Consider the following 17,064-nt stretch of genomic DNA (forward strand, 5'->3'; position numbering starts at 1 on the left):
TGTGTCTTTTTATCTGGCACTTGCTTTGTGTCTGACACCTGCTTTCTTTGTCTTAGTCGTCTTGCGCTGCCGATTCAAGATGTTCAACCAGTAGCAACTTGCCCAAATCTCGATTCTTCTAAAGCTGTGAGAGGTCGTCTTGGAGTCAGAGATGGTGGACTATTGGTGGAACGATTCCTGATTATTGAGTTCAAGTGTCACATTCAAGGCTTCCAGCTCAGCTGCCAAAGCCCATATCAAATACCGAGTAATGCCCTAAATATACTAAGTCGGTCCAGTTGCTGTAGCTACTCAACTACAGAGTGGGTGACTAATTCATAGCTGTAAAAATGGAGGCGACAAAACTGACAGACGATCTTCAGTATTAGAGCGATGCTGCCAGATTTGTACGGCAGAATAGCGCGTTGCAAGAGAATCAAGCAGAAATGTACGCCCATTTCTTGATGATGATATTCAGACAATTGGTGACTTTGGTAGCCCTCCCTTTCCCAAAAGTAAATGGTCTGATTGTGACGGGTCAACCTCGACTAATCGGGAACGTTCTCGCAGAACGGGGGCCACCGTATCGACAAAATGTACTTTGTCGCAGACATGGAAGGGTTCTCCTTCTGGCAGCTTTCGTCAGTAGAAGGTGAGCTTCACGTCGACGTCTTCCATTTCTTTGATTTTGGGCTAATCGTAAAGCCGCTCACTGAGGGCGCACCTCGCTCGTCGTTTTGTTCAGTTATTCGTGATTCAGGGGTAGCTCTGACGTCTAGCGTAGATGACGGCTTCAGATGAGGAAGTCACGTGCCCGCGTGTGGTGTTACACACGACCGAATTCGCGATTGCTCACGTTTTTTTATAATACGGAATAATTTAATAGTACTGCAAGCGATACCAGCTTATAACTATTTCACGCCATGTCGTTCCGGGACTTGCATCGTGAAACCCTGTTGACTCGTATGTTCGGGCTGTCCTCTCCGAGCTTAGACGCGTACTTGTGTGGCTTGCTGCCTTGCAAGAACTTAAAACCCTTTGCTTACAGAGCACTTGTCGACGGCTGGCCGTGAACCACATGTACTATCTAAGTATGAGCCACATCTGCTATAATTGCTTTTTTTATTTCTTTTACAATTTTGACTAAAACTTGTCCGAAAGCATAATGTTGGGTGCGTATTATTTGTATGCCGTGGGCGCAGCGATGTACCCGGTGATTGTGTGCTCAGCGATCACAACTGAGCAGCAGACACACGGTGGGATAAAAGCGCGTGTGTGCCACCTGATGTAATTTTTACGGGCGTGGAGTGAGGTTAGGGGGGGGGGTTAAGGATAGAGGTGAGAGGGCAACTGACGAAACATGTTGTGTAAGAGGCATGGGTGTCAGCTGGTCGGCAGCAATGTTGCGAGGATTCAGAGCACGGCCTTGAATCCAGTGTATGAGCGACATTTAAACCAGCGCACAGTCTTTCCTACGTGGCCCCTTCTGCCTTTACGCTTCGCCGTTGGTTGACACGGTGCCCACAGAGTCAAACCACATCTGCGTATATATTAGCAGTGTGCTGACTCCTATGTTGGACCATCTTTGCCAACGTACCTCAAGTGAGCCAATAAAGTGGACGGGAGGAGTGCTGTCGCGGTAGCTCAACGGTGGAGTAATCGACCGTATGACGTGAAAGATGCGGGTTCGCCTCCTAACTGCGCCAAGTTGTCTTTCAATGTGAAGCTTAATTTGTCTCTTACTTCGACTCTCTGCAGCTATCTTACCGAATAGCTTTTGCCGATTGCGTGGGTCACACTGCAAGTACTGTTAGTCCGCCGTCATCGTACCTTGTTATCCCTGCTGGCTTACGGTGTTGCCCATTTGCCTGGTACCGGACAAAATGCAGACAAACACAGGATTTAGTGCGAGTCGAGGCGGCCGGCGGCGGCAGGTGATGCACGTAAGCTCGGACGCGAGCTCCTGCACCACCACGCCATCGTCATTATTTCATCACCTTCATGCCATTGTGACCGCTCCTTCGTTGTCATGTCATCGTCACCCTCCCGCCGTCCTTACTGTGTTGCCTTCCCTGCGTTGTCGCATCGTCGCCACCACGCCGCCATCTACGAGCCGTGGTCGTTTTAACGTCACCGTCATCTCGTCTTCATCGGCCACTCGTCGCGATTTCTTCGTGGTAATGTCATCGTGGTCGTTTTAACGACCATCATTATGCCGCAGTGACTCCACTGTCTCGCTTTCGTGGTCTTTCTGTCGCCGTCATTGCACCTTCATCAACCCCTTGTGCTCCTGCCTTCGTCGACATGCCGTTGTCGTCACTAAACCACCGTCATGCCATTCTCTTCATGTCATCGTCGTCATGTCCTTGTAATCATTTCAGCATCGTCATCGCGTTGCTGTGATGCCGTTGTTGTCATTCCGGCTGCGTCATTTCCTTCCTCTCATTTTCTACGCCGCGCCGTCGTCCTTTGTTGTCACTGAATCGTCGTCATCCCCTCGTAGTGTGGTCTCAACATGGAAGTGGACGTTAATCAGGTACAGCATTGTTCACGAACACCAAGACGGCTTCGCTCAAACCGACTCTGTATCCACAGATGTTTGAAATAGGAGACTGAGCACGTGCTGGTGGGTGAGTTGGTTATACATGATTACGACGTGGTTGTCTCGTGTCGCATTCCTTCGTCCGTCGTTTTATTTGGCGCCTTCGTCGTAATCACGAAATAGGGGAGCTAAAACTAGTCGCACAGTACCCGCCCTGCGTATAAAATAATCCAAGCAGTTTCTTGGTTTCTGCGTATGCGCAGTGCCTTTGACGCCATTTCTTGTTCCCTTTCGTTTCTCTTTTGCATATTATTTCTACATTTCTGTTAAAAAGAACAAGTAATTTACCCTCTGCTTTCCCTGATGTCGTACGTTGGCATTTGGCTTCACGTGGTATTAACTACACCTAACAAAAAATGGAGCCCCGAGTTCTTTTTTGTTATTCTTCTCGCCCGTGCTTTATAGGACGAGTAGGAGGCTCTCTAGGCGGACCACAGTGTTCCCGGTACCATGATTAAACAGCCTACTTGACGCTATGCCAAGAACACTGTCCCTCGTACACACACCGATGCGTTCGGCGCTACAGTCGCGGTAGTGACACGTAATCTCGTGAAAGTGAAAGCGTCCCGAAGTGTGATAGTCCGAGAATATTGCCTGAAAAATTCGCGAAGCATCGCCATTGATATCCGACGGCGTCGCCACGAAATTCCTGACGGTTCCGTTTATTGGATACAAAACTTCGAGAAAAAGACCGTACGTACAGCTGCGTACACTTCAAACAAGCTGATGAAAGATTTCCTCACCGAGCTCAGGGAGGCTGGCGGGGTGTTCGCAATGTCGTTTTTCATTCGGCGACGTATACTGTGCTATTCACTATTCGCACTGGAGAGCAGGATCGCACATTATCCATCTTATCAGGTGAGCAAACGGGCCAGTCTGGCCAAGGCTATCTCCCAGCTCTTCTTTTTTTTTTACTTCGACTGTTCGACTCGCTTATTTCGAAAAATGAAATATCGCGAGTGCTTTTCTAGCTGCACTGCCATTCATGAATTTGAACAGCTGCTGAAGCGAACTTCGGCCGAAGCTACTTTCCTGGTACGGAGGAAAACGTACTTGCAGCATTTGATCATCCGGCGTTAGAACCCATTTTCTTAAGAGCTCTCCGTAGGGTTTACCAGGCGCCTACTTTAAACTTGATGTAAACCGAACTAAGCTAATTGATCCTGAAAATAACGAACTAGAGGTCACATTGAGAATAAATCCTAACGTATACGCAGACCTGTCATGTCATGACTACTACGGTTGTGCGGTTGTTCGCGTAGTAGGAGGCTCAGTTATAGACCATTTTCTTTAATATAAACATTTGCTCCCCGATATTCATAAGCTGAGATGATTTATTAGCTGTTCACAGTTTATTGTAGTACTTCAAGCAGAGACCACATCACGATCATGAAAGGAATAACGTATGGTAATTTCAAAGTGGGAGGGTTGTCGAAGACCACTTGGCGACACAGAATAAAATTTGGCAATTCGATTTTTATGATTAATACAAAACATTGTATTCGCCTACATCGTTTCACCGTCTTGCTAGGCAAAGTGCCAACACAAATGTGTGATGCAGGATGCTTTTATGTACCTGGTCAGTCTCCAGAATTAACTGTGATGTCCAAAATATTGACGTAAGGTTGCTATATTCGCAGGTATCAAACCTCCAGACTAAGGAAAAATTTCTTACAAATATATTTGAACGCTGAGTTTATAATGGTAACCACTTGATTTTTCTTCTTTCATGGTAAAATACAGACTGAAGACTACCGCAGTGTGATTACAGCTTGCAGTCTATGTCATGTAGTTTGTTCGAGCCGAACTCTTGAGATAAAGTATAAGGACCACGTAAATCAATTGAAGCTCCCTATATGAAGCTATGTACTCTATACAAAAAGTGTGAAATAAAAGCTTTTGTTTGCACTAAAATATGCAGTGGTGTCTGCGATCACTGAGTCCGTGCGGTTATATGAGGCCAACTACCCTGAGATTCTTGAAGAAGCCTTTGTCATCAATGGTGAGAAGCATTCTTCATATTCAGCGGGCAAAGCGTGCAGGTTTTATAGAAGGAGGATCTAAAGTTGCAAGAAACAGCAACAAGCTTCCCGGGTACAACTTCTCCAGAAGTCCAAAAGAGCTTTGACTTTGTAGTTATTGGGAACACTTGTAATCTATTGAAAAAAATTATCCCGCTGTAGCACGTGTAACCAAGAATTATGAAGGTTTTCGCGTTTCAGAACTAACTATGGCTGTCGAATGTTAAGCAGAAACGTGCAAGGTATACTGAATTTGTACAAAATAGCCGGATTTAAGTTATATGATTCCACCCTGCCTCAAGTTAATTCTATAGCACTACTGTTTGTTGAGTGTGTTGGCATGCGAACTTGGATAACATAGCGCATCGTGGTGTATACGTCTCCCTTTATCCAAGAAATTAATTCTCTGACGCTCTCCCTTTTTTAGCGCTTACTATGTTAGCGCGTGTTGTGAAGATGGATGTTCTTTCTTTTTCTTTTTTTGCTGCAACATTTCATTTTCTAAACAAGCTGTATGCAGTAATATTTCTCATGCTTGAAGTATTTTCATTATATTTTCGGCATCTGTGTTTTGTATAATGTGTAACGTGTTTGACGCGTTGTAGACAAGTGTAACAAAAGAGGTCAAATGTGTCCCTCAAACCTCGTATGTCCGGCTTCTTTTCCTCAGTCCCCTTCAATTATTTTTTCAGTGAATGGAAAGGAAGAAAGTAAGTAAGAAAGAAAGTTCTTGGCAATACAGGGATTGGTCAGATCGGTAGTGAGACGTCTTTGATTACATGGCCTAGCTATTAACTCAATGGGACAGCCACGATGTGAAGACGTTCACCGAGAGGTTTCGCGGGGATGGCAGTTGGTAAAATTGTGACCAGTTTTGAAGAAGTATATGACTTGCAACATAAAGTTCAGAATGGTCGTGAGCCAGACTGATCGAATTGCGCATGCACCATTAAACAAGAATACAAGAATTGTTTGGAATTCAATCAGAAATATTTAACATCCCTCCTAGTTCATGGCTTGTGTTTGTGCGAAGTCGCTTCTTGCAATGAGTTCTTAGTTTTACTTATTTTGCGCATAATTTATTTAATTTGTTTGCTGTGACGTCAGTCTTGCCACACTCCATTAGGCCGGCTTAGGGTGCTATCTTCCACAATTTTAATTTTACCCGCTGCTTTTCTGGTGTAAAGTTTGGACTTCCAGAACCGTCTTGTGCAGTGCAGATGGCTGCTCTTTCTTTCTTTTAGAAAGTCAGGTGTTATGGCGCAAGAGCAACTAAGGCTATGATGCGCAAGTCATTTTTTTCAGAGTTGTCCTTTGAGCTAAGCACAGAATGACAGGAGGCAATGTGCAACAGTGGAGTTGTGAAATTGAGACAAACCCGAACACACATTCATACTGAACTATCTGGAACCATAGCTGGCGTAAACAAAGTGAGGAAGAGTCATTCACTTTCGTAGGATTAAGCACGACTGTTGTGAAGAACGGCGAAGAAGGGAAAAAGAAAGAAAAGAAAGGCCTGGTTTGAAAGATTGAAACCGAGATACGTCACTAAAGCAGTGAATGGGACTGACACAAGATTGACGTCACAGCACCGAAAAGCTGCGTAAAGCTATCTACTAAGTACTAGATTAATGCTAGCAGGTTGCTGGCCTTCTACGCTTTTTTCATTGTAATTTACCTTGAATACGATATGTTGCTAGTGTCAACAACCATAAGAGCCATCTTGTCTGTGCAAGCGTAGGGTCAGCTGGGCGTAGATGTTATACATTATGCTTGGAATTTCAGCCCCCAGCTTGTTTCCCGTGCTGTGGAACATCGTCAAACCGTTGTTGTCTCAGAGGACTATAAGCAAGATTAACATCTTTGGAAAGGGTGAGCATCGCTTCTTTCAGATTTTTTTTTTTGAAACGCGCGCTTTGATCGATACACGCAAGGAAAGGAAGAAAGCCGACAAGATCGGCTTGCTACAGCTTCTTTCAGGCTCTCGAAAGTCTAAATTTTAGATTGACGTGACTCTCATTGAGGATGTCACGCAACTTACAATGACATTTCGTTTTACTGTTTGGTACAGCGACGATACGGAATCTAGAACATTACACTTTCTAGCTTTCGTAAGTGTGCGAACAACGATTTTTGATTGAAGTGTAGGCCTGCGATTTCATCATTGTGCAAATTACAGCGTAACTTGTGCAGTATACTTGCGCAGTGGCGCTGATAGCTTTGCAGTTTATGAGATCGTAAGATATGTATTTTATCCTTGTTAAATATGTTGTAAAATAGCAAAACTTCCTTTTTTGCGGAGCGTAGGATGAGGGTGGGTTATATATGGTGCCACGTAATCTGTAGCAGTGACTTTTGGTATTCTTTTATATGTATATGTGTGTGATTTCTTTCTTTCTTAATCCATATTTCATAGCATATCATGTACCACATCGCGCGCGCGTGTGTGTGTGTGCGTGTTTGTGTGCACGCGCGCGATCCTGTGTGTATATACAGAACCCCTCTACCACAGGAGCGAATTGAATCGAATCGAATATCGAGTACTTTTCGCATAATTAATAGATAATAATGTAATAATATGAAACGATGGTAACATCGTAATATTCTTAACGTTAGCAACTTCCATTAACTTATAGCACATTATGAAGCATTGTTTAATAAATACAGAAATGGAGCATTAAGAAAAAAACATTGTTTCTTAGCATGCATACAAATTTGTGTACACTGCGAATGATCACTCTAGTAGCTCGTAAAGTTTGGCTCCCTAACTGACGTAGCCTGCTCCAGTACACACGCTCTCAAATTTTCTCGCGGGGATGAAACTTAGCGTACTCTTGCTCCAATGTTATGTTTATTTGGGCACACTTAACGTTTTTAAATATTTTAACACTATTCAAATTAAATTCGTATTTACGAATAGTGAATTCGAAGAATGAATTGAATAGAACGACGTACATTATTCGAATCGGTTTTCTTTTTTTTCGGAAGTTGCGAATATTCGCCGCCCGCCCCTACAAATTTTGGGCAGTCAAGTCGATGAAGCTTATTTGTTGCATTGTCCAGAAAGAAGCGAAAGAAGATGGAAATGCCCATTTATCTAGGTGACTATTTCAGCTCTTTCAACCATAGCCAGTGTGCCGCTCCACTATCTTTATTCTCTTCCTCGCTTCGTCACGCTTAACAAACTACATAATGACATAATGGTGCGTGCTGTAGCTGTGATCCGAAGTAAATTCTGTCAATTATCCCTCATGCCGTTCTTTAGCATGGGTACTACATGTTATGCTCCGATAGCATTTTATGAATTCAACTTATCACCGCTATGCCAAATAGTAAATGTTGTAGCCGGCTGGTTGCGCAAGAAGAGGAAGGCAGTCCAACAGTGCTGAGTTGGGGCGGAACATGTTTGCCTACGTACCATGCCCATTAAGGCATTCAGTCTGCTGAAACAGAGCTCTGTAGTGGAATGGAACAGGGTGCATGGTCCTACTCATACACAATTTTCCTACTCATAGGTTTGACTTGAATAGTAGATTTTCGAAGAAAAACTGCTCGATTGTTTTATTTTTGTTGCTCGTTTATCACAGTCTAAACATGCAGGTCACACTGAAGACATAGATTCACAGTTCATTAGACACCGAGTGTGCCTCATTCATAAGGCTTCGGCATGGAATACGTATAAAATATAGCCCGATTCCCATTGGTAATTACATCGACGTTCGCACTGACACAGACACCTCGAAATTGAAACTTTTTATTATCATGTGGTGCGTGTCATTGTTCACATGCACTGTGATTACTTTCATTTGCTATGAAGGTTTTTTTTGCTTACTAGCTTTCTTGTGTGATGCAAACTCCTATTCGATTTTTTTAATGCTAGAGTGCTTGATCATTCTGCTATGTTGTTAAAAGGCGCGGGCTCTCTCAAATTCATTTCTGGTATCTTAGTCGGTGGCTTAAACGCCTTCGTGTTCCCCTGCCGCTGTAGCTCAGTGCCTGTGGCATTCTGATGCCGAACACAAGGTCGAGGGTGCGATTCTATGCTGCGTTGGCCGCATTTCTATAGAGTTTATATGCTATGAAGCTCTCATGTGCTTCCCCCAGCGCAAAATAGCCGAAGGGATAGTTATTGTGTTTAACAACCTCTCTGCTCTTTCCACTCTCATTCCTTTCTTTTTCTCTCTTACGCTTAGATTCAGGTTCTCGTTTCATATCTCCGGGTAGTCGAAATTAAACCTGAGCGTCACCAGTACGGCGTCCTGGGTGATATATTCTGGGCATTGTCGAATTCGCCATCTTCTCAGCTCTCATTGGTCCACTTGGCGGCCACGGCCTCTCTGATTGGTTCAATACGCTGCCGTTGCAGAATTTAACAGTATCCGGAATGGGCACCCCTTCACAGCACAATGTGTTGCTTCGAGAAATTAAGCACCATAGTTTGAGTTTATTTTGATTTATTCGCGAGCGAGTAACACTATAGGAAAGCAGATATTTGAGCATACTTGAAGGTGACTCAACGAGTGGAATCCGTTTGGTTCGCAGACGGCTGGCGTGATGTGCTGGCCAGCCGCTTCGACGTGGAGCGGCTTCCAGCTCATTGGGGCGGACGGCTGAGAGGACCCGACGGCGATGGACGCTGCACGAATCTGGTGCGCGAGATTCTGACTGTGTACGCCACGTTGATCACGCAGCGGGGTGAGCCCGTCGCATCTGCAGTTGTCTGCTTGAAAGCGCAACAGACTGGAGTGCACGAACGTATATAGGAACGTTGTGTCTTGTCCGTGTGTGAACGTTGCGTAAACTCTTGCCTTCTTTCTGTCTTTCTCTCTTTGACTTCCCATCTGCATGTGTAGCGTGGAAAACTAGCAAAATGTAGTTACCCATCCTTACTTTCTATATCTTTATCAATATTTGACGCTTCCATTGCTATTTTAGCCTTTCGCATACTATCGTAATAGTGTAGGTGAACAAATGGCCGCGAAAGCTTGTGACAATATATATATTTGTACTTTTCCACAGTCCTAAATGTAATTGGTTGAACCATTTTCATAACCGCAGGCGCAATCCCAAACAACGTCGTTCTCATTACTGCAGACGATACATTCTTACTTTTTGGCAATAATAGTTACGGGAAGGAAACAAACGCTTCTCTCTAAGCTCTGTATTGTGTGCATTTAGCATGACCTCACTTTCGAACATTCTCAAGCGGCCTGAGCAGAGTTAGTTAATCTAGCATAAGCCGTGGTGTACTTTTGTGTTCACAATAAGCACTATAAAACTCATTCGGTGACTTAGGTTCAGCGATTATATATAGAGCACGAAACGCAACAGAACGTGCGTAATTGACGCCATCGCTTTAAGACTTGAACTCAAGTAGTGCAAGTAGCTGGAAAAGTCATCGAAAGTAAGAAAACGTCGTCTTGTCAAACTCCAAGGGATATCCTACGTGCTAGGTACTCATGCCTTTCTTGGAAAAAAACGCCGACTGTAATAACTAATGAGGTCATTTCGATAAACAGAAAATAAGGAAGGAAAGGGCCGGCTGCGTGAAGAAAAGTAAGATCTACCACCCGATTCCTGACCTATTCTACAGAGTAAACTTGTGCAATTTTCAAGATTATCATCATCAATATCGTCAGTCTAGGTCACCCCAGTTTTTGAATTTTCCCAATGCCAAATGTTGTGTTCTGTCCGTTTCATTGTCTGCTTACATTCGAAGTTAATTTTTTTTCGGTCATCGCTTTCTCGTGTGCCGGCTAAGACTAAAAGCTGCCTTACGGTCGAATTAATTTGGCGTTCGCTGAAGCCCTGCTTAACAAACTTTTCTGGCTGTCGCTCGCAGATCTGTCCGGGAGGACCCGTGCCGGTCGAGTACAGAAAGAATTGGTCTGGAACTGAAGGCACCCGGTCATGCACCGTTGCAGCTGGGTGCTGCTGGTCGCTCCCGGTATGTTCTGTGAGGCGAGGAGTTGTGGTTCTCGAGCAGTTCTGGCTACAGGCTTCTTTACAGAGCTGACCCCCATTAACAGCTTCAGATTTCCGCTAGCGATGTGGGTTATAGATTGATTTGTGTTTATTTGTCGAAAGAACAGAATATGCTGTTTTTCTTTCCTGTATTGACTATTGATGTTTAAACAGGTTTATGAAATGTTCGTTATTGCCGGAACATTTTTTTAATACCACCATGTTATAATCCTTTGCTCATTGAACAATCTGTTGTTTGAGGTGGTTCGCGGACAAGCTGGCGACACAACAGTTTCCAGCATTTCCAGTTTCATTAGAATAAACCACTCACTGGGTCACGGACAGGGCTCACTGGGCCCAAGAATATGCAGTTTCTCTCCTACGGTAAAGAGAAACAGGAAGTGTGGGGTGAAATAACGAATAGAAAAGGAAGGAGATGAAAAGAAAAGAAAAAATGGTTGAAGAGAAGGAAAGTGAGCGATAGGGCTGCTGCAGCGAATGTAATGTAATCTCTATCTTCACCTTTCCTTCTCCCACCCCAACAATAGCAACCAGAACAAGTCTCAGCAAGCAGTCAGCGAAACACACGAGTAATGGATACGTTTGGCAGTCTACAAACCTTGGTGTATAACTGATCAGCGCGTCTAGTTCTTACAGGTTTTGCTCAGCTCCTCTGCTCCTTGAACGTAGTAACGTAAAAAGACAGAAAACAATATGCATCTTACCCTAAACAGTTAAGTTACACTGTGCTAGAGGTACTAAGTTCCTTACGCGAATATTTCACCGATAGCAGACAGACGCCTAAACTTGTGCTTGCGTTAAGAAATACCTCAAGAGCATGTTAGTCATCGACCTAGTTGTCGCTCAGTGCGACATCGCTCCCAGTTTTAATATAGTGTTAAGGTAAAGCAGCCCATCCTTGTTAATACAATCGGGAAGTATTTCGCCGGTTTAGTGTCTCGAGCGCTCGAGAATGTGGGAGGGGCTTTATCATTCCGGCAGCTGCAGTGACGTGCGATGAGAAAGCTGCTGTTGTGTTCTTCCTAGAAGAAAGCTAGGTGTTATCGCGTTTGTTGGCGTTTCTCATGTCAACTAGTCTGAGAACACTTAGCGGAATGCCTCCACGTTTTTGTGGCTGAGTGACATGGCGAAATTGTCTTGACAGCCACTCGAAGGACATGGTTCTTTTTGGACGACCTAGAAAGGAAAGGACAGAATAGAGAGAAAGAAGGCAGTTAACTTTACCATACAAAGAAATAATTTTGCTTGCTTACGCAGAGGGCAGGAGGGGAAGAAGCGAGAGCTTATTAAGCACTTGAAGCCTTATACTGTTCATCTGCAGTGGTATGTTGGCGCTCACATAAGAGTGCCTCGTCGGTGCCCTTTCAGGTGTCTGTGAAGCAGGCTGGCTCCGAGCTGCGATGGAAGTTTGGCACGGCGTCAGGGGACTTGACGTTCTCTGTGCGATTCCGGCCGCCCGGAAGCGTCGTGGAGGAAGCAGAAACACGTGACGTTGTGGCTGCCAGGAGGCTTCCCTCCTCCCACGGTGCGCCACACAGCGGCAGCCTCCGTTGCCACGAGCCCGGAACTTGTGAGTGCTTCTGAGCAGGGCCATGAGCGATTGGCTTAGAATTATTTAAGAACAAACCGCGATAGGTTACTAGAGAATGCGATTTCTCGCTACGAATCCATAGCTTCGTCTTTTCCTGTGTGGTCTTCAGTGAGCAGACGGAGGTCAGCAGCCTTGTATTTTTGCGTTTTTTGTTTTTTTTTGCTCAGGCTGATTCGCTTTGAACGGCGCCTTCAGGGCGACTCTCTTGTGCTGCGCTCTACAGCTCTTGTGCAGTTTTGGGAGAGGAGTACCAGGTGTGTATAAAACCAATGGGCGACTTAAGTCAATATTTTATTGGTTTATCCCCCGTCCACGTTGAAAACACAGCAGCTGCGTCAAGGATAGCTGAGCCGGAAGCAACCGTTTATGCTAAGGAACGATTGTTCGAAGCTGTTCGATCGGTGCCCAGGACGGCTGAAGCCAACGTCCGCAACGATATACTGTAGCGATGCGTCAAAAAAAGACAGTGTCGTGGGTTCTCGGAAGATCTCTTATAAACTCCGCCAAGTCAATTAGCTGCACTTGAGCAGGATTTCTATGGATGGCATATTGAAGCTTGTAAAAACGAAATGCAGAACCAAGAGAATGACGATTATCTTTATAACAGACGGCTTGTAAAGATCACTGTGAAGTGTTGGTGCTTGTTGTAAGGAGCGGCTCATTCGTTACAAGGTAGCGGCTCCCAGACAGTATCAGTGTGCAAGCGGTAGTAAATAATGTGAATTGTCACGTTGTTCAGGGGGGCTGAATGTGACTATCGCTGAAAGATGATAAGAAGCAGGTGGCTGTTAATTTGTCTTTCGTGCACATCACTTAAAATTAAGTTAAATTATGAAATTTTACGTGCCCAAACCACTTTCTGATTATGAGGCACGCCATAGTGGAGGACTCCGGAAATTTCGACCACCTGGGGTTCTTTAACGTGCACCTAAATCTAAGTGCTCGAGTGTTTTCGCCCCCATCAAAAAGCGGCCACCATGGCCGGGATTCGATCCCGCGACCTCGTGCTCAGCAGCATAACACCATAGACACTGAGCAACCACGGCGGGTATGTGCTCTTCACTTGAGTGCGTACGACGAATACAAATGAAAACGGACGGCTCACCCCAAGTACAAAAGAAATTATTAGTTTACGTCGCGTATACTGCCCGTGCCTGTGTGCCCTTTAAGCTTTGTGCCACGATGTTTCTACTATCACAATATAACCATGCCGTGCACTGTGCCAGTTAAACGGGTGAGTGTAACTTCAATAGGCATAGGAGACAATAGTTTACACAAACACCAAGTTCATTCCTTTTTGATATACCAGCATACGCTGCTAAATGTAAAGTACATGCACAAGATTAGGTGTATCTCCTCTAACAATCGAGCACAGTGCCACTTAGTATATAGTATAGTATATATTATAAGCACCGTTTATGAGTAAAGTTGGCACAGACGTTCCAGTCGAGATAGCAGAAAAAAAAAACGAGCTGCTCGAAACATTGTCTCGGTTCTCTTGGTTGGCAGCACTATTAGCTAGAAAAAGCACGGGAGCTTAGGTAGTAAAGGCTGCTGGTACTGTGCAGTCTGCCGGGGCTACAGTCAAGCCGTGTTCGAGCCACAGCTGAACTACAACCAAGCTGTGCCTGAGCCATGCCTTAACTACCGCGAAGTCATGTGCCCGCGGATGCCTTCTTGTTGAGACAGCATTTTGCGACAGAAAAAAAGGGAGGAGGTGGAGTGACGAGGGGCATATATGATGTAGTTTCTCAATTTCTTTTTTGGTCCTTGGTCTCATTCTTGTTGTTTTACTTTTCCTGACTGGGAAAACGTGAGGAATTTCTACACGTTTTCTTCAATCAAGCACTCTTTTTTTTTCTTTTGCGGATAATTGCGAAAACACCCGTGTGCTTTGATTTAGCTGCACATTAAAGAACCCGAGGTGGTTTAAATTTCCAGAGTGCCCCACTAAGGCGTGCCACATAATCATATCGCGGTTTTAACTTCTTTTCACGCATGCGCGCGAAATCTGCACAGATGAGCTGGTGTTCGACAATTCCTTCAGCTGGCTGACGCGCAAGGAGATCAGCTACAGCGTGCAGCTGCTGCCTCCAGTGGCGGTGCGAAGCGAGGCCGAGGATGACGCAAGAGCAGTCGTCGAATGAGACTGTTCGATGGCTGGCCCACTGAATTAGTAGAGGGTTTATGGCCACTTTAATGATGAGTATTCATGCACGTTTACTGCTCGACTCGTGCGCGGTGCAGCAGCGTTGAATGCCACGAGGTTACAGAGGTCGCGAGAAGTTCTGGGCAGCTTTTCTCAAGGTATGCGCGTGCCCTCAAGGAAATACTCACTTCACTTACATGGCGTACTCAACTCACGTGTGCACCTTTTTCCTGGATTGATTGATTGGTTGACCTTCTTGATATTAGACCATTGGCAAATTCTATCATCAGACATTTCTTAATGTTTGGTGATTTTCATACGAAAATGAAATGATATAAATACATATATAGAGAGCGAAGCAACGAAACACTTTTTAGAGTTGGTACGCGACATCTGTATATGAGATGTACCACGCTAATGAGCTGTGTTACAAGACAATAAAACATTACAAGCAATACTGTAAAGAATTGCAGATTAGGTACAAGTGCGGATACACTTGCTTACACTGATGAAATTACAACTGGGCAGAGCAAGGGTGTCGAAGCTCAGCTTTCGCAAGGTGCTTACAATACACCATCAAAGATTACGGGAAAACATATCTTGGAGCGCATAGCTGTGAATCTGCTTTCAACAAAATAGGCTCCCCTAGAGGTGTTTATTGCAAACGTGTCATATGCTGCAAACGTTTACTCATAAATAAATAAATAAATAAATAAATAAATAAACAAACAAACAAATAAATAAATAAATAAATAAATAAATAAATAAATAAATAAATAAATAAATAAATAAATAAATAATGTGGTTGCACGTTTGTACTTTTCTTTCTTCGTAGTGATGTTCAAAGACACTGTCACATGTGTTTTTGGTGCTCTAACTTTTCTGGTATTGGTTCTGAAAAAAATATTTTCCAATGATCGTTTTTTTAACTATTGTGGAATTTGCTTGATCACGTTCTGTTTTTACTTGCCCATTTATATATCAAACACCGACGGCCTATAACACTTTTCTACAATTCTTCAGGATCCTTCCACGTCGGAAAACAACTTGCACGCATTAAATAAATCTCCATATACATGAACTTCGCAAGGGAACTTGAAGAAATATGTCGACTTGCTGCGCCCAAGTTATCCAACAAATGGTTTTGTTGACATTGGCCAGTTCCAATACACCCTCTTTTCATCTGGCGTTCGTCCGTAGCGGCCGGATGGTCTACATCTGCTACGGAAGTCGTTAGAATATTACTAAGCTACGCAGATCAAGCGATCACAAGCATGGGGAGACCACCTGCTCTGTATATACGCCGACTGTTTCCACCACATAGGCGCTAAATCGAAAATGGATCAATACACTGCGCTGCTGACACCGCAATGTTCAGACGACACAGATGAGTTCCGGTTTACCCATTTAGGCTGCAAATAAAAAAGAACTTATTTAGCCAAAAAAAAAAAAAAACATTCCGTGTACCTTTGAACGTAGATGTATGCATATTATCTAAGACAAAGTTGTCGAGCCCCCCCCCCCCCCCCCCATCTCTAAATAAAACCCTCGACTTTCCCGCGAAAACGCGACAGACCACGCTACCATGACTACAAAAACGATATGAACATAAAGAAGGTTGCGAGGACGGTTGCGAGGACGGCTGTACGACGACGACAGCTGCAATGGCGACGACGGTGCACCGACTACCTCGTGGCGGACCCGAATTCGAAAACCGGGGTTTGACAATTCAGGTTCTTCTCATTTTGCCGACCACTTCTGTCAAAGAAGCATAATAGTGATACGCACAATGACGATACCTGCATGCACGCCGCAAAAGCTGGCGGCGCTCTGAGCGCGCATCATAAAAACCTTTGGTGAACATAACCATTGGTAGTATTTTCAGTGTCATGCGCACTCTCACTTGAAGGCTGTTTCTGTTTTCTTAGATTTTTGTACTTGTCATGTTTCACAGCTTTCTCACAATGCTTATTGATTAGCCAATTTGTATTGATTTACTTTGTGATCTAAGATTACCCATGCTGCTTTGCATCACTTCTTTCTTTATGCTTTATCTTGCTCGTTTATTCATTCTTTCTAGCGTTACTGTAACTGATTGCAATCCTGCATCGGTGGTTTCGTTTCGTTCTGGCGTGTCCACAGCGTGCATGTTTGTAAAATGTGAATTTTTTATTTGCGACGTTTATTTGCTTGGAAAGCTCTATTTGAGAGCAAAATTGTCACCTTGTACCACTTTTTACATTGTGCAGCTGCTATGCTCTCAACTGAGAGTGGCAGTATTTGGAAATAAAACGTTACAACGTAGCCAAGTTTGTCGTTATTCCGCGACTCCGCGAGTGTCACACTTCTACAGGCTGTGAAATCATAGCTGTTCAGTGATTTTTGGAGACACAGGTCTCCTATTTGTGAACTGAGGTTCCGAGAGCTGAATGAACTGAGCTCTGACCTAGTCTGGACCGCCCTTAGACAGTTTTGTACAAAATCAAGAGCGCTTTCCCGGCAACTTGCAAATAATCATGCGGCATCTAGTCACATATGTGTCAATGTGTGACATATGTGACTTATGTGATCCACCGATTGTCACGATCTCAAAAGCCTTCAAATTTCGTTCCAGCCATGCTCATGTTTGGATCATCTGCACTAATTTGTCGCTTGTCGCTAAAAGTGGTGAAATAAGCGATCGCAGCGTTCCTGTACTTTCAGCCTGGAAGGAATTCAGTCGGAAATGACGTCCAGT

General features: G+C 44.3%; 1 protein-coding gene across 1 annotated transcript; it reads left to right on the forward strand.

Moving 5' to 3' along the window:
- Positions 1-551: 551 nt before the first annotated feature.
- On the forward strand, positions 552-15,837 carry LOC142585473 (SEC14-like protein 2). The gene is made up of 7 exons (XM_075696255.1): positions 552-631; positions 4,503-4,583; positions 6,388-6,474; positions 9,145-9,251; positions 10,445-10,549; positions 11,956-12,157; positions 14,198-15,837. The coding sequence occupies exons 1-7, from the start codon at positions 574-576 to the stop codon at positions 14,323-14,325; spliced, it is 768 nt and encodes a 255-aa protein (XP_075552370.1). The 5' UTR covers positions 552-573; the 3' UTR covers positions 14,326-15,837.
- Positions 15,838-17,064: the final 1,227 nt, after the last annotated feature.

The sequence above is a fragment of the Dermacentor variabilis genome, chromosome 6, assembly GCF_050947875.1.
Source record: "Dermacentor variabilis isolate Ectoservices chromosome 6, ASM5094787v1, whole genome shotgun sequence".
Taxonomy (NCBI): Eukaryota; Metazoa; Arthropoda; class Arachnida; order Ixodida; family Ixodidae; genus Dermacentor; species Dermacentor variabilis.

Bases quoted from the DNA above. Each gene is read 5' to 3' on its own strand.
- LOC142585473 (XM_075696255.1), top strand. From the start codon at position 574: ATGTACTTTGTCGCAGACATGGAAGGGTTCTCCTTCTGGCAGCTTTCG. The intron at 6,475-9,144 runs GTGAGCATCGCT...TTTGGTTCGCAG, and splicing joins GATTAACATCTTTGGAAAGG to ACGGCTGGCGTGATGTGCTG. The intron at 9,252-10,444 runs GTGCGCGAGATT...TGTCGCTCGCAG, and splicing joins ATGGACGCTGCACGAATCTG to ATCTGTCCGGGAGGACCCGT.